This window comes from Ambystoma mexicanum, chromosome 11 (genome assembly GCF_040938575.1).
Source record: "Ambystoma mexicanum isolate Mex_15411 chromosome 11, UKY_AmexF1_1, whole genome shotgun sequence".
NCBI classification, from domain to species: domain Eukaryota; kingdom Metazoa; phylum Chordata; class Amphibia; order Caudata; family Ambystomatidae; genus Ambystoma; species Ambystoma mexicanum.
The window spans coordinates 1,272,518,958-1,272,537,204 of record NC_090934.1 but is presented as its reverse complement, the minus strand read 5'-3'; the positions used below and the strand labels follow the sequence as shown (position 1 = coordinate 1,272,537,204).

The 18,247-nt window shown below is 46.2% G+C and overlaps 1 protein-coding gene across 3 annotated transcripts in view; it reads right to left on the bottom strand.

Annotated features, from left to right (window-relative positions):
- The window catches only part of PSTPIP1 (proline-serine-threonine phosphatase interacting protein 1), a 378,052-nt gene that overhangs the window by 165,383 nt on the left and 194,422 nt on the right, over positions 1-18,247 (bottom strand). For all 3 annotated transcript variants that reach the window (XM_069624738.1, XM_069624737.1, XM_069624739.1), the window contains 3 exons: positions 11,613-11,719; positions 9,270-9,332; positions 5,985-6,083 (listed from right to left, as the gene is read on the bottom strand). In XM_069624738.1, coding sequence (XP_069480839.1) covers positions 5,985-6,083; positions 9,270-9,332; positions 11,613-11,719 — 269 coding nt within the window. The remainder of the gene's footprint in view (positions 1-5,984; positions 6,084-9,269; positions 9,333-11,612; positions 11,720-18,247) is intronic.

Below are 18,247 nucleotides of genomic sequence, written 5' to 3'. Positions count from 1 at the left end.
TCAGCCCGAATGGAATTCCGAATGGATGTACACAAGGTAGATGCTATCGTGACCTGGCCATCCCCAAATTTGTTCAAGGGGGTTCAAAGTATGCTGGGTTTTGCAAACTTCTACTGCCGGTTCATCCCAGGATTTTCGCAAATCGTGCATCCCATCACGTCATTGCTAAGGAAAAGCAACAAAAAGTTCCAGTGGACAACAGAAGCCGAGGAAGCTTTCCAGGAACTCAAAGCAAGATTCACATTTGCCCCAATCTTACACCACCCTCGCCCTGATCTCCCATACCTGGTGGAAACAGACACCTCAAGCATGGCTATGGGAGCCATCCTCTCACAAAAGGACCCCAAAACGGGCCAGTTACACACTGTTGCCTTCTGGTCACTTAAATTCGCACCCCCTGAACTCAATTACGCTATCACAGACAAAGAACTCCTGGCCATTAAGTCAGCCTTTAAGGCATGGCGGCACTACCTATTGGGCGCCAGACACACAATCACTGTAATAACTGACCACCGGAACCTCCAGTACCTAAAAACGCAAAGGCCCAATCATCACGACAACTACGTTGGGCTCTTTTTTTTTGCTGAATATGACTATGTGATTACATTTCGACTAGGGGTGAAAAACGGGAAGGCCGATGCCCTTTCCCATATGGGGGTGGAAGAGCAAGGTATCAGACCCCTGACCCAATAGCAATCATCCCGAGTGACAAGCTCCTAGGAATCACAGCAACCATAACTCAGAAAGAATTACATGAAGAAATCCAAAACCTGATGAGTCCGGAGCAATTACAAGCGTGGAGTGCACAAGGAGAACATTACATGATAAAAGATCCGTTGCCGTTCTTCACAAATCGTTTATTCTTACCAAACCAGGAACTACGAGAACAAGTCATGTCCGGTTATCATGATTACTTGATCGAGGGCCACCCTGGAATCGCTAAAACCCTAGCCAAGGTAAAACGAAATTATTCGTGGCCCACGTGGCGTAAAGACATTATCCAATTCATCCCATCTTGTGGAGTGTGTGCTCAAAACAAGTAATCCAAGCAGAAAACGGCTGGGCTATTACAACCATTGGAAATCCCACCAGCACCCTGGCACACCTTGTCCCTCGATTTTATTACTGACTTACCACCCAGTCAAGGGTTTAACACTATTCTTGTGGTCGTGGACCTATTTTCAAAAATGGCACATTTCATTCCTCTTAAGGGGCTCCCAAATTCTTTCACTCTGGCAAAGGAATTTCTTGAAGGCATCGTACAGCTCCGTGGGTTTCCTTCAGTTTTGGTCTCAGATCGAAGTACTCAATTCGTATCTAACTTCTGGAGAATATGCTGCTCTATGGCCCAGATCGACATCCGGCTATCCACCAGTCACCATCCCTAAACGGATGGTCAAACTGAGAGGACAAATCAGACGCTTGAGCAGTATCTGCGTTGCATGTTACACCAAGCTGAAGGAAGCTGGTTCGACCTATTATGGATAGCTGATTATGCTTATAATAATTCCCTACACACCAGCCCTGGGCAGACACCCTTTTATACCATGTACTTCTGAGTTGGACGTTCCTACAACACTGGAAATGCCAGCAGTCAAAACCTTGCACATGACCATTTCTTAAACCTTTAAAAGGGCAGCTGAACACCTACTTCAAGCTAAGAATTGCCAAAAGAAGTTTGCTGATCAACACCGAGCAAAGGCCCCCAACTACCAAGTGGGAGACAAAGTCTGGCTGGCGTCTAAACACGTGTCCATTAAAGGAACCCGAACTTTCCGTCCAAGATACCTGGGTCCATTCACCGTCACCTCTGTGATAAATCCTGTGGCGGTCAGACTAGCTTTGCCATCAAACATGCAGATTCATCCTGTGTTCCACGTGTCTCTCCTTAAACCTGTTCAACCTGGGACCCGGGTAGCAACGCCACAGCAGCCAGTAGCAGTCGCCGTGGAGCCAGAATTCAAAGTCAAGGACATCCTGGATTCAAAGTACGTCAGATCCAAATTATACTACTTAGTAGACTGGAAGGGGTATGGTCCACAAGACAGGACATGGGAGCCTTGTGAGTACATCCATGCACCTCGCTTGCTTAGGCGATTTCATCAAAACTATCTAAACAAACCAGTACCAGACAGAAGAGCCACCTTGAGAGGGGCCTTGGGGGGGGAGTGCTGTCATGATTCCTGCCCCTCATGTCCCCAGCCCTCCAAGATGTCAGGCTGGAGCCAGCCACAGTCACCTACATGGCCCTCAAGGGCCTCTCCATCCCTCCAAAGACCCACTTGGAGTCAGACTTGGCGCTTGTGGCACCAGACTCACTCACTCTCATAGGATAACATTGGGGATTTGACGTGTAGTGCATTGATGGGGACAAGATGGATGCCCCCACATATTTCGGTTCTCAGAACTGCATGTGCAGTCTAGTCTTTTGGGTGTGGTTCAGCCCAGAGACACCTGGGATACCCAGAGACTATTTAAGCCACGCCCAGGCTGAGAAACATGCTTTGCGTTTTCTGCACCTGCAGCGTGACACTCACCGTGTTCGGATCGGTCTCCAGTAGGACTGCATCTTTCTTCTGCGCTCAGCTCCTGCAAGAACAAGAACACTGTTAGGAACAGCCTTACCTTGCGGCGTTCCTGCCCATCACTCATCGCTCCTTCTGTTCTGCGGGCATCTTCGGCGGTGTCATTCCCATCCCGGCACGCCGCTTCCTAAGGAAAAGGGAAAAGAACAGAAAAAAGGCATTAGTAAGCATTCAGCAAATCTTCGCTTATTTTTAAAGACTATACGAGCTTCTAACGCTTACCTGAATCCCAGCCGCTCTGGGAGACTCTGTCTCCGGAACTTCTCATCCATCTGCAAGAGGGAAAAGACACTCCAGGTTAGCGTGGAAACATCTAGAGGCGCCGCATACCGCGCTTACTCACCGCATTTCTTCTTCATAACCGGCATCCACGCTGAAAATGTCGCAGCACCTAAAAGACACAGAAAAAGAACTCAGTTCAATACAAATACGAAAGGGTCGCATCACGCTTTCACTCACCTTCTCAGCAGCACGTCACCATCCCCGGACACCGTCCATCATCTAAGGAAGGAAAGGAACGAAGTTGGAGAACTGTTCAAAAGACTCATTATACTTACCTGTCAGACTCTTGCTAGTGAAGTAACTAGGCAGCAATGAGCCTGCATCAATCAATGAGCCCCTGCACTGAAAGCAGGATGGAGAGCACACTTTCCAAGAAAACAAGGTGAGCTGTGGAAAGGGTTGGACCCCGGGGAAGAAGGGGTTCAAGCACACAGAGACAATAGGGAGTTAAACTCTACCAATCCTGTGTTTCAGGCCCAGTCTCTAGTCGAGTAGACTCCGGGGAAGGGTTCGAGGTCATAAGAGGTCAGAACAGGCTGAGTGACGTCCCCGTGGATACCAGGTGAGCGTTACATATACCTATGCTTGAGAGCAGAGTTATAATGTGCGATTGCTAGTGTTGTGTGTTCCCTAAGAGAGTGATGCAGGTGGCATTCATCTGGCAATCTATATTGTAAGGTAAGGTAATGTAGAGTGGCAGGGCTTTCTGGAGTAGAGTAATTGCTCTACTCCCCACCCATGCCACACTTATTTTTGGTGGTTGCTGCTGGCTGACGGCTGGTCGCTGGCTTCACAACTTCCCCTGCTGACACGATATGGAGCCGCCACTGTTGGAGCCGCCCTTTGCCTTGGGGCCCTCAGCCGATGGGGCTGCACGGGTAGAGGGCTGCCCTGGGGTGGTCAGTTATGGACAGTGATATGACCTATCAGGAACCGGGGGGCGAGCTGGGAGGCGGGTGGAGGAAGAAAGGGGAAGAGGGGAAGCAGGGATGCAGGCCGGGGCAGTGGGCCCCAGCCACATGCTAAAATGGTGCCCACTGAGGCCCAGGAGGGCCCCAACTCACCTGCAGCACCTTGTGTACTATTCAGTCTGTCACTAAAGGAATGACATGCCATTTGCAAATGTGGACCACTTTTTCATTGGTGCCCGAGTCAATTGAATGCTCCAGTCTGGCCCTTCTGCAGGAGACATGCCGACATTTGCAAATCCATTCGACTCTTGTACAGAGGCTCCAGTCAGTAGCTAATATTACCCATGTGGCAGGGACCGGCGTGCAGATATCTCAAAAGTTGCATAACAAAACTCTGCAAAACCCTCTTGAAAGATCCGAGAGACAGCACGATGTGTATAACCTTTACAACAAGGCATAAAAGGCATCCACCACATAAGTAACACTGGCCTTTTTGATGGATACAATCTTTAAATGCACTCTGGTTTTCAAAAGGGCCATAACAAAAGGCAAAATCTTCAAATTGAAAAACTTTGTGTACATTTGTCTCATGAACATTCATTGCGGCTATCCGAAAAATGGGACAGATTACTGGGATGGCAGTGGTGAATAGCTCATGAGTTAAGCGCTTGCTACTGAAGAGGTAGTCTGCATGTCATAGGTTTAAATCCAGCAGCACTGACCTCCTTTCTCTTCTGGCTGATAAATTGAGTACCATTAAATTGAATAATAATAACACCTCTTAATACAGCACAGAGAAGGAATCTGGCATGAAGTAATAAATGAGAAAAACATGATTATAATTACAACTGGGTGAGGAGAGGAAACCAGACCCACTTGTGCAATGCTGTATTTTGATGATCTCAATACAATCCTGTTTAACCTAATTACTCTCCAGAAACAGAGTGCTGAAAAGTGCCCTTTTGTCTCCCCGTCGGTGCTCCAGGTAAGATATGGAAGTATTTTACTCCCCGTTTTTTAAAGTTGGGAGTAAAATCATTCTTTAGCGAGTAAAAATGTAAGTTCAATTCCCAGTGAGAGTATTTTATTAGATAGTAAAAATATGTTTTAACTGGAAAACGGAAAGTTTTTGTCATCAGTATTTCTTTGCACCTAGTTATTCATAGACATTAAAAGATGCATGTTGGGTCTCATTACGAGGTCGGCGGTAACCCGTCGGTGCTATTGGAGGATTGCTGCTGACCTCGTAAACACTGTTTCCGGCACCCAACTTCCTGGTGCTACCGGGACATTACAAGTCCCGGCAGACCATGAAGCTAGGTGCTGGAAAATGTTAGTCCCCATTTGGGACTCCACGGGAATGGGTTCACGGAAGCACCGGCATCGTTACTAACAGTGCCAGTGCTTCCGTGATGAGTCAGCCTATCGGGGCCATTGCGCCCAGCAGGGTCAGACCTGCCAGGCGTAGCACTCCGGCAGACATACTCGTAGTGTTGCGGTCCTGAAACAAGGGTGCCGGTAAGCTTACCAGCACCCTTGTTTCAGGACCGCCTCACTTGTAATGAGGCTTGTTTACTTCTTCGAATCAGACAGTTATAACAGTAGTTTCTTCCTGTGGTACAACGTGCATTACTGGTCCAAAAATATACATAGAGCTGTGTGAGTGAAAACAGGGGCACAAGGTCCTACATGTCTGTTTCCTATTTTTTATTTGGGGTATTTTTACTCCCTATTTTTATTTGTGTGGAGTATTTTCCTATTTTTAGGGAGTAAAAGTAGCAGACACACTCCTTATCTGTAGGGCTGCTTCCTGTGGTGGCTCTGGAAAGGACACGCAAGTTGCGGCCCAGAGTGAGATTGGCAAATAAGTTCAGGCACCTTCATTTTGTATTTGTTCCGGGAGACAAGCGGGGCATGGTGAGAATCTGGGAAAGCCAGAGCAAGCGGACATCCAGCCGATCAGGGCACGTCCTTGAAGCAGAAGACACTGCCTGCATTCTAACGATCCTGATTGGGGCAAACACCCTCCAGGGTTCTAATAAACGTTAACTCTGGGAACCATGACTTTGTCTTTCCGGTTTGAAATTCAATATAAACTGAACAGAATAGAGAATCCCAAGACTTTGGAGCACCCAGCGGCATTGGTGTTACCAGTCACTCCTCATACGGTTTGCCCAAGGCCTGTTGGCAGTGCTGTGAGTCTCACTTTCTCCACTTGCTTCGGGTTGCCAGAAGATCCAATGCGCTCTAAAGCACTTTCAGCCTCATCCGCATCCCGGCACTTCTGCTCATAGATCTTCTTACACTAGAAAAGAGAGTGTAAACCAGCATTCCTTGAAACGGTATAGCACAATCTCACCACACGGCAAAACCCACTTACTACTTATATCATTGACTATGCTTCATACTAACATTACAATTGTACTGCCCACCCATCTCCATACCCAGTGAAGTGTAATCAACATTTTATGAAAGACTGTGCATACCTAATGCCAATATTGTGGAGGAGCTTGCTCTGTGTCATAGTTGGCGATGTAGATAGAGCACAAAAATTGAGGCAAATGATTGCATTTCTTCAGTTCAGCTTGGCACAAAACATAGACATGCACAATGTTCCACAACAGCACTGCAAGCTGTTCCATAAACAAAAAGCAGTGAAATGTGCTAATTTGCATACACCATCAATATAATTTGTACAGAGGCCAAGCAGAGCACCAGATTGGAGGGGGTGGGGGTGTGCATAGGTCAACCTATGCTCGGGATGTGATCTTTAGTTGTGGGGGAAGGGATGACATAATGTATGGATTAGATCACCTTTTAAGGCATGGGTTTGTTGTTTACAGTATTAGGCCCAGAATGCATCATTCCCAGAAACTCCTTGCTTTGCAATAAACAGGCCCATCCAGAGAACAATCCAGCAAGTCTTTGTCACATCGTCACTTCTAAGGAAGCAGGATGCAACTCTATCATGCAGGAATTTGAAGCTATGTGTGAGAAACCAAAGGGTGGCTCACCCGCTAGTCCTCTGGGACTTGTCATCCAGGTGGCCAGGACACGGTCATCCCTTTTGGATCCAGTTCCTGGAGTTGGACTAGTGCGGGAGGATCACCTGGGTGAGGGTTCTTCAGGGAGTGGGGGTGAGGCAACCGATGGTGAGACACAGTATTCCCCCCCATTTTGTTTATCCAACCCATCCTATGTTTTAGGATGTTCCAAGGTCGCAATCCCTGCCCCCCTTTTTACACAAACACTGAGCTGAGGAAGAGGATGACTGAGAGTAACAACATTAACTTTCACACATCGTACCGGACATGTTCCGCTAATCGGTTCGAAGTGGATACACCTGATACCAATTAGCTGTCCTCACACAAATAAAAGGCAGAACACAAGGAGACACTCTGAGCAAGGTGCAACACGAGTACGAGCAGGGCTTCCAGGACGAAGGCAAACCTACTGGAGCAGAGCGACGGACCAAGTGACGAGAGCAACGGGTCGAAAACCCCAAGAGTTCCCTACTGGAGGTCATTGCCTCAGATAGGCTGCAAAAGACATGTGGAGAAGGCCAGATCCTGCAAGTAAAGACTGCATTGTATTTCCAAGATGCCAGCAACCCTCTCGGGTAAACGGCACAGTTGGGGAGCCGAGGCCAAGCCTATGATACTAACCTTGACTCATGAATTGGGAATCGGAAAAACCAAGAAGAGACGCACACAGCCGGTGAGTTGGCAAGTGAGCTGAAAGACCGGAGTGTGTTAAAGTTGGAGTAGCAACATTATATCACAAGTGAAGGCTGCACGCATGTAAATGAAATGCGGGGAAAGGCAGACCTGTTAATGAGTAAAAGACAGCTGCAAAAACAGCGATACTTGGTAATGGAGCGGTCCGGCAAAAGGAAGTAAGTCTCAGTGAAAAGTGAATTTTTGAAGCGATAAACCATATGAACAGCAAAAGTGAAATAAAGAAGTTTAACTCCTAGAGAAGGGGAAAGTGAAAGTTGAACTGTAAACTTTGAGTTAAAGTGGTCCTGCAGTGGTCTGTAAAGAAAGTCACGCACATTCGAAAGTCTTCGACATCCGAAAATGGTTTGAGCCCGACAGAGGGAGACCCGAAGTGAAATAAGCTTGGAGAAGGGAGCCCCCTTGCAAGTTTGTGTTGTACTTTATCCGAAAGTGGTGCAAGCCCGAAAGAGGGAGACCTGAAGTGAAATAAGCTTGGAGAAGGGAGCCCCCTTGCAAGTTTGTGTTGAACTTTATCCAAAAGTGCTGCAAGCCCGAAAGAGGGAGACCTGAAGTGAAATAAGCTTGGGGAAGAGGCAGCCCCTGCCCTTGCAAGTTTGTGTTGAACTTTATCCGAAAGTGATCCGAGCCTGGAAGACGGAGACCCAAAGTGAAATAAGCTTGGGGAAGGGAGCCCCCACCCTTGCAAGTTTGAGTTGAACCTTATCGTGAGAGGTCTGAGTCTGGCAGAGGGGGACCTACGAGAACTGTGTGGTGAAAGGTCTGAGCCCGACAGGGGGGGACCTTTGTGAACATTTTGATTAAAACATTATTTTGGAAGTCATGAAAAGACACTTAAACGTGGAAGACCGGCCGGGCCTCGATCCATGTTTTGGAACTGTATTGTGTTGGAAGCCAAGCCAGAGTGTGTCATCCTGCCTACAGGAACAGTCGTACTCTGTGAGGTCTAAAGTGGGGAGGAGAGCTGGGGTTCAACTACAATTATTAATTTGAACACTGATTTTTCCTCTTTGCATACATTTCTCCTTTTTACCCTTTTGCATACAAGAGATAGGGCAGGCATTAGGTTTTGTTAGCATAGGCATTTTGATTTGACAGACTCCACTAGAATTGCGTTACTTATTATTTGATGGTCGAGAATACTCCCATCTTAGTTATAGGACAAAGTAGGAGTTTCTCCAACCCCAACAATTTCAATAAAGCTTCTTCAAATTGTACCCATTGTGTCAGTGCCATACTTGGGATACCATGCCTCCCCTACCTTTGGCTCACCAGATGTTTAACACTACAACTCCCATCAGTCCTAACCAGCATAGTGAGGGATCATGGTCTAGAGAGGAACAGGTTGCATACCCCTGGTATAAAGTTTCCCTGTTTGTCTCTTTACTTCAGATGGTCCCTCAAAGAGCATGAACAATGTTCAGCTACAGCATGAAATTAACTTGAGGCCACCTTCCTTACACCTCATAGGGACTCATTACGCACCTTGAGGGTGATCTCAATATTTTTGCAACTTGCAAATGTTCAAATTAAATGACATCACCCCTTTCTGATTAGGAGTCTAAAATGTTTCCGATAAGATGTTGTCTTGCAATTCTCTAAAGGGCTCTCTGTGACTTCTGCGTGCATTGGGCAAATGAGCATTTGACTGAGCTGTTGGGAGCCGGACAGGACAAGCCAGAGACTGAACACCACTGTACTCATCATATAATGCATACTTCTGTCAGAGTAGGTAGGAAGCTGAAAGCGTTTACCTCAGTCGTTTTCCTGTGCATCGCCAGTTTATTCTTCTGCAGGGTATCCATGACCGCCTCAAACTAAAAGAAAGCATCCGAAATAGAAAATATTATTAGTGCCTGCTGAATATTATTACTCCAGGGAATCCTGGGAATTATTATTACCCAGGGTGAATAGACTAGGGTATACCTTTCTATCTTTCTGTAACCATTCCCACTCTTGGTTACTCTTTACAAAGTCTAAAGACCATTCTCAGCGTGCATAGACACAATGCAATTCCTAATTATTACAAAGTGACAAGGTAAGATATCCTTCAGTGACCTCCTATGAATACAAGAATTCATGAGCCCATTAGGTCTTTGTTATTATTCAAGAATAATAGTGGTAACTTTCCATTTTCTCCCTTCAAGTACATAATCCACACAGCTACTCGCTATGCTAAAAGCGTACAGAACATGTGTCTCCACACACTTAAGCAAACCCTTGGATCCTCCCCCTGACACCTCAATTTCTGCAGACATCTCCGCCTCCCAGCACTCATCTTCTGCTACATCTATAATGGTTACAATTCAGAAATGGATCTGTCTTGCCGACCATCTTCACCAAACAGTTTATAAATTGGTCTGTCTTGCCCCTACCATCTTCACCAAACCCACAGTGCAGAAATGATCTGTCTTGCTCCTACCATCTTAAACAAGCTCTTGCAGAGCTTTGCCCTACCCACAGCTTCTTCTCCTCCTCCTCCTCCTACTCCTTCGAGCTATACATCTTTAATAATCATAGTTCAGAGATCTGAATGGAGGGTAGAGCATTGAAGTAGGACAAGTACAAATCTATGTAAAAAATATTTTACAGATCACACAATACGCAGCTCAGTTGGCACATAACCATGTCTGTAAAACTGGCATAGTTTTGTTTTATTTAAATAAATGTAACAATATCCATGTTTGTGGTGACCTGAAGAATGTTGCATGTGGACCTATGCTGAAAAGGGTGCGATTTGGGTCAGATGTAGCCATTTTAGCAGCTGGAACATCACACTGCCTCCCCAGGACTATTGCTTCCTTCTGAATACTTCTTACCTCTTCCATGCCACCTCTACTCAGTCCACCCATACAATAAGTCACATTACTCTCCTCCTCAGGTCTCAAAAGATCACTACTTATCACCCAAGCCATCTCCATGTCTTCCTGCTATCTGTGTGTGTCTGGGTGCTAAGCAGATGCTCTGGGTTATACATTCGTAGTGACCAGCACTTATAATCAATACCAGCACTTTCAGGTTAGTTGTTATATGAATGCCTCCCTGGACAGACCCAGGTCACGTCATTATCCAAAGATAACAAGAGTCAGGTCCGGGGTCCACCACAAGACAGAGGCTCTATGGAGCTGCAGGGGATTCAGTAAGGTCTGTGAGAAGTACACAGTGGGCCTCATTACAACTCTGGCGGTAGCCGTGCCGTTAAAAACGGCACAGCTGCTGCTGGAGTTGCATTTATTCTGGCACCCGCAAATTGGCAACTACCGGGTCATGCCGAGCTCGGCGGACCCGGTAATTGCCCATCTGCGGGTGCCAGAATCAAGGGCCTCCCAATCCCCATTCTGCCCCATAGGGCTGAATGGGGATGGGGATGTCGGATGCACCGGCACATTCAGAGTTGTGCTGGTGCATCCGACGTGCTTTGCTCGCGGGTGCCGTTGCACCCACCGGGAAAAACCTGGCGGGTGAGACGGCACCCGCGAGCAGAGCTCCTAGTATGGTGGTCTGGAAACTACGGTACCGGCATGCTTACCGGTACCGTAGTTCCCGGACCGCCATGCTTGTAATGAGGCCCAGTATGCTCTAGCTGGGAGCAGGGAGGCCATTATCCACAGCCAGAATAGGTGTTCGATTCCCTAATACTTCCTGTCTATTCTAATGAGAATCCTGCAGAATGAACCTTGAATGCAACTTAGGTTATCACAGATCTGCTTTCGCGTTCCTGCATAGACATTCATTGCAATGCTCTACACCCGGACCTCCTTCTATCAGCTTCAGAAGCTGCCAAGCCTGTCCTTTGCTGCAGAATCCATTTGTGGAAAGGTTCGAGCATTGCTCCTTACCCCCACCCGACCACTGGGTGCCCATGAGGTTTTCCAAGATCAAAGGCCACAAGTGCGAGAAGCGGCAGCTCTTGCAGCGCTCTAGGGGCCAGTCTACTCATGAAGGTTATGCGCCAGGTTTCAGCCCACGTGGACTGTGGAAGAAACTGTACCCACCTCTTCTGCATGGTTCAGCCGTGCAATTTGTTAACCACATCCTTTCTCTGAGTTCGCCTACACCGGCTGCACACCTTCAATTTCCATTACGCGCTTACTTACCTTTTTTCTGAGTTCCTTCTGTCGCTCTCTGAACTCCTCCAACCTTTTCACCTCTTCCCTCAACGTCTGCGCCAGCTGGATGTGAGAATTTCCAATGTTCTCAATTTCTAAGACAGGGACATACAATTTACAAACTGTGAGTATTTGCATTTATACTGGACAGGCACAGGCTCCAGTGTTGTCCTGCTATAACCTTTGTCACGATCCCTGTCTTTAACAGAACCAAAGCCGGCGGTAGATAGCTTCGAAGTGCTAGCACCAAAATCTTGGAACTTACTACCACCCAAACTCAGGAAAGAAACATCACTCTTAGCCTTTAGAAAGGCTTTGAAAACCATACTATTCAAATAACTGCTGTTCCACTGTAACCAAGGAACCTTCCACTGCCTAATCTGCATGATCTTGAACCCAAGAACTGTACACTGTTTTTTGCCTGCACCCAAGTGAATATACTGTAACCGTGCCACGATGCCCTAGGGCAGATGCGCGCTTTGTCAATGGAAATAAATAAATAAATTGTGACCAAGCTTTTTCTTGTGGGGGTGTGTGTTTGTAATCTATGATCGGCAGACTTTTAATGCGGGAGATCTACACATTCAACAAGACCAAGTCAAGGTTGGCTCTTTGCAATGTTTTGCTTAAACATGCGATTAGATTTGACTGAGTCAAGGGTGATGGTGTTTGAGACTGTAAAACCAATGGTTCAGTGTGATTTTAATGAACCAAAAAATAAAGAATGACATTTAAACGAACCCAAAATAATGAAAAACATATCGTTTTTTTGGGGGGGAGGGGTTTAAACCCCACCCAACCTCCTCCCAACCATATATATATTAATTCAGTATTTTTTGTTCTATTCGTTATTATTTATTTTTTTATTTGTTATTAGGTATAATCACTAGATACCAAAACACCAACACTCTAGTATCACATCAGATGCTTCACTTCTTTTAGTGCCATTCCCCCTCGCTTCTTCCCTCTCACGCCTAGTTCAGGACCTCCTCTCGGCTGAGTCAAACAGCGACTCTCAGTCTCTGGGATTTTTATAGGGTACAAAGCACTCCTCTCTTGGCCACCACTGAGGTCTTCTTCGTCATGCAAAGGTCCCTATGGACACAGGTGTCAAGTATCTGATCTGGTAGCATAAGGTGCTCTGACAGGACGAGGGTGTTGGACACTGCACAACTACTTGGTCTCCAGGGTACATCCAATTTTCTGCTCCCTTTCCGTTTTTAGCAAACTAATCTCTCAATTTGGCCTTGGGCTAAGTCTCTGTTTTTTTTTAAATCTATGGCCCTTCCCACCATTTTAGGAACACGCTTCTGGCCCAAGTCGTGCAGGCTTTCAGTCTCTCACTCTTCCTTCCAACACTTGCTCCCTTTCCCCCCTCCTCCTGGTCTTCACCACGCTGTATTGAGTTTTGGCACACCTTTTTGTCCCCACCTCACTTTCTTTTCCCTCCTTTCCATCTCTCCCCTGCTCTCGCCTCTTTGTGTTATTTCCTCCTTAACTTCCCTGTAGATGTTCCTAAGTTGCCTCTTTTCGCCCGTCAATCGTTACCTTCTCTTCTTCCACCTTTCACCCTTATTCCCTTGATAAGTCCCCACCTTCCATCCCTTCTTCTGACACGATATTTGTGTTTTACCAGCTCTGCCTCCCTTTCCATCTTTACACCGCCTCCTTCTTTAGATATTTTGCATTATCTTCCTCTGCGCCTCATTCGCCCAGATGTTTCACCTTCTCCTCCCCTCTTTCCTTCCTTCTTAGATGTTTCACCTCCTCATCCTCTCCTTTTAGTACGTTCACATTTTCCTCCTCTCTACTCGCTCGCCCAGGCTCCACGCTGACCTCTACCTCCTCCCTCTGCTCCTCCTCACTCTCTCCCCAAGCTCCCTTCCTTGTCACTCCTGCATGCTCTATTCAGCGCTCCATCTCCTGCACTTCCACCATCCCACTCTGGACTAAAACGTGTCCCTCTCTGTCTGCACTTCTTTTATATACTATGAATCTGTGTAATTAGGGTCAGAAATGGGAGAACCACAGCAGCTGTGCACTTAGAAGCGGGTTATTCGATTAGCCAGGACCAGTGCTGACTGCAGTTTCTCCATCTGAAATGGTTTCTGCTGTAGGCCACTGCGCTGCTTCACCTACTACGTCATAAAGAGGCTGTCTGCCATCTTGGAGTCAGGCTGTATCACCCTCCTGTCCACCCAACTCCAGGATGGTGTTGCAGTGGTGTGCAGTTGCCTCAACCTTTGCACCAAATGAACGGTCAACCTCTTGGAAACACTGCAAGCTTTCCATGGTGCTAGACAGGTCAGTTTACAGAAGCACTCGGGTAGCAGACTGTTGTGGGGCGAAATGAAAGACCTGATACTAATGTAAGGGAAGTGAACTCCTTTACTAAATTCCAGTGACAAGGTATATACATCAGCTAAGTCCAAGGGTAAGTAGGAAGATACACAGGAGACATCCACTGGCCTCCCCTCACAGGCTGCTTCACTCCAACTGACCTTCATGGAGCTTACAGGGGCACACACACCACATCATTCCACAGGCATAACATTCCATCAGGCATTCTCTCAGGCAAGCATTCATGCAGGACCAAGGCAGGGAACACAAGAGGCAACACAGACGCTCTTACAAACCTTGGTGGTTATCTCTGGCAGTTAGGGCTACAATAACAAACAATGCTAGAGACTAGTGGCAGTGTACATTCACTAGGGTCTTCCAAGCCCCGTCCCCTTGTCTCTCGTAGTGTATCTTCGTCACAATACACCCTGGTTTTTTCACAATTGTAAGACCCCTATACTGCTGAGGGGTCTTTCTCTTTCATCTGGAATGTTAGGCGCCCATCTTGTTTTTCTACTTATAAGAAAGGTTCCAGTCTGCTGTTTAGAAGAGCTTTACAGTGACTGTCGATTCTGGATGTTTACATATCAATTAAAAAAGAAGCACAATCGCCTATGGAAAGAGACCTAGGCCCTAGTTTATTTCTTGGCTGGGCATTGCATTTTCGGAGTAGGATACCAGAATGGCTGTGCGGTGGGATGTGAAATGATCATGCCCATCAGCCAAACGTGTCTACAGCCAATCGTAGGCTGGGCAGATGTAGTTGAGGACTTGGGCCATGCCCCATCTTTCCCAATCACATCAAGCCTTGAGGAGCAGGGGATGCACCCTCCGCTTCCACCGGGGGACCCCTCTCCACCTGGTAAAACCATGAGAACTTAATTTCCTTTTCGTGTTTTGAAACACCCTGGACTGCAAGGGAAATACAAATTAGGCAAAGGGGCATTTTCTCATCATTCACAGACAGTGGTGGACTGTGGACATTTTCTGGTGGGCCTCTGCAACACGGGCCACATTTGTGTGGGTCCCATGGTTATCTGCTCCTCTCTCCTATTCACCCCACCCCCTTCTTTCCACCTCTACTTCAAAAGGACCTGAGGAATGAGGGAATCCTTTCTTACAGCACTTCATGTATGGTATTCCTCACTGGTAACAAAAAACGGACATGCCAGTTGTTATGATTAACTTATTTTAAATCCATATACATCAGGGACTAGCAACATTTGGATCGCCAGATGTGTTGGACTACAACTCCCATCGGCCCTAGCAGCATTGCCAGTCATGAGGGATCCTGGGAGTCATAGTGCAAAACATCTGGAGAGCCACAGGTGGTAAACCACTGCAATATATGGACAATTATTCTTTCGAATTCACAATTTTGGACATTTTTTCAAATGTACTTGTCAGGGATCCCTTCAAACCCTACTTTAAAGGGGTTGGGCTTGTTTGCATGGTGTAATATTGAGCCCCTTTGAAACATTTCTCCAGGTCCCCTTTTGGTTCCCGGTCCACCCCTATTCACAGATTGGAATCCCCAAGTTAAAATAGGAGACACAAATCCCACAAACAGAAATAGGAACTGGGGAGTACATGATGATATTACTCTCAGACGTTCCGCAACATTGATAAATCTGGAGCCCGTTTGCCCAGATGACGCATGGAGATGGCACAACTTTCACAAGGGCATTGCACAATAACATGATGTAATCAGGGAACATAGTGATGTGGTGATGTTTGCAACACACCATACATTCTAGTGTGCATTAGACATTTGCCCAGGCCACTTCCTTTACTGAAATAGGTGTCAGTAAACCAGAGAGTGTCTTTACACATCTCTAGATTCTATTTCCTGGAAGAGAATCAACCTGCAAACCTGCTCCTCAAAAGATAATGCATCAAAAAGACCATGTCAAGTGCAATCCCATCACTGGAATTTTTGGTGAAGGCCTAGCCGATCAGATAGCACAGTGAGTAGAGTGCTTGCTTTGACATTAGTGCACAGCCTGCTGACACAGGTTCAAATCCCTGCCAAGGTCGATAAATGAGCACCACACACCATGGGTAATAATAAGCAGCGCTCAGATGCCTGAGGGTTTGTAGCGTTATGTAAATGCTGAATAATTATTATTTTAAAGAAAATAATCAGCATAAAACTCAGTCCTGTGCCATCATTTCACTAAAAATACAGAGGTTGGGGACGTGACATCGCCCAACCCTTGACCCCTCACAGACATCACACGGTCTTTGAACTCCAAATAACAGGACATTGAATTTCTTATTAAAACATGTTCATGTACAAATCAAGAAAGCAGTGCATTTGATGACAAACACAGCCACTACATCAAACAAAAACTTCTATTAGATGACTACTAGCATCAGTCAAATATTTCTTTTTTGGGATTTTGGTCCTTGTCCTCTCTACTCTCGGAGGCCGTTTAACGTTTTAGGGCAATTATTTGGATTCGAGTATGAGGGACAGAGGTTGTCAAGTAGCCTTCAGGAGTTCCTAAATAGAAGCATAGTGGTAGTGAGTGCTGATACCCAGTATTTCCACTCAATGCCCATGGCTCATTCATTCATACCACTGGGAGAATGGACTGGTTTCAGTCTGTGTGAGCTTTAGGATCACTCGTTCCAAGCTTTCTTCAGGTCCATGCAGACTGTATCTTCAAGGGTGCTTGAGCTGGCCCCTGATCAGATGTGGGCTTACAAAGATAGCAAAAAGATGGGGTCTCAAGCTGGCACATCGGGTTGAGCCTTATAATGAAATGTATAAAGTACTGATCAAAACAATGTAAAGCCACGTCTTTTGGCCCATGCTCTGAACCTTCTACATCAGTCAAGAGCCTATGAATTAAAATCTTGTCCTCAGGCTCTAGAGAAGCCCAAATCACCACAGTTTGTCAAACGGGCTTTGCTAAGCTCAAATTGCTTAGGAAAATTCTTCCTTTTTTCCCGGCCGATTCTAGGTCAAAAATGGTGACCGCTGCTATCATGGGATCAATTGATTATTGTAATGGGATCTATGCTGGTCAGGCGCAGGCTCTGCTTCAACATCTTCTGATCCTTCAAAACTCAGTGGCTAGGCTTGCTTTAAATGCACCTAGAATGGCTCACTTCCATGACCTTCTTCGTCGTCTTCACTGGCTCCCTTTTAGGAGCCGAGTGAAGTTCAAAATCTTGTGTATTGTTCACAGTGCCATCCAACACTTTGGGGCGGAGTTTCTTCAATCCAGACTCATACCTTACCAACCGAACAGGCTTCTTCGATCAGCCAATCAGTCTTTGGTGATCGTTCCTCGATTCCAGCGGCCTCGAGCTGCAGATAGATCCTTCTCTGCGCTTGCCACATCGTTGTGGAATGCCCTTCCGCCTCAGATTCGGGGCACTCCTGAATTTAACAGCTTAAAACCCTTTTGTTTTAGTTCCCGACATGCAACCTTACTCTCTCCTAGCACCTTGATGGCGCTTGGTCTTGTTGCGCTCTATAAGTATCGATACAATATAATACAAAGCTATAAGGTTTTCCGTTCTTTGAATTTGATGTTGTACTAGGGATGCATTTTTCACACAAGGAATGTGAATCGCCTTGCAGATGCGCATTTTTTCTGTTGTTTTCTTGATCCCTTTGGACGTGACGACATTATGTGGTGTGGGAGCAGAAAACCAGGGCTTGAATCCCAGTTTATCTCAAATGACAAAGCTTTATGATCCTGGGCAAATTACTTTACCTGTGCCTGATTTACAAAAGGGCCTTAGAATGGGCAGAATCCCATTGAAATAATGCTTTGTGAATGAGGAACTGCGGCTGTTTTTGCTTAACTGAGTTCACCTAGCAGTAGTTCAGTTCGGTGTGGGCTATAGAAAATGCCTTATTCTTACATTGGGTTAATAGACTATAGTTCTGCTTCGTATAAAGCACAAAGAGAGGAGTTGCACTTTACAAATCAGCAATGCCTACCATAAGAATTATATTGTCCCTTTAGAAAGTGCACACTGACAACTGAATAGTCTTTGAGCTCACTTGTGAGCATAGTTCTTTCTTGCAAAAAATTGAAATAATAAATAATGTATTATGTTTTTTTTTTTATTTACTTTTTATTTCGGAATTTAGTATATCAAAAACAGTAAACATTATGAAGTGGAGAATTAATCAACAGAGAACAAACTTGTTTTCCCCACCGACCGCCCCCCCCATCACCTTGGTATGTCCCCCCTTTTTGCTCCCGGTTTCCCCCTTTCACCCTCGGTAACGGTGTCTTCCTTAACGCATAACAACCACA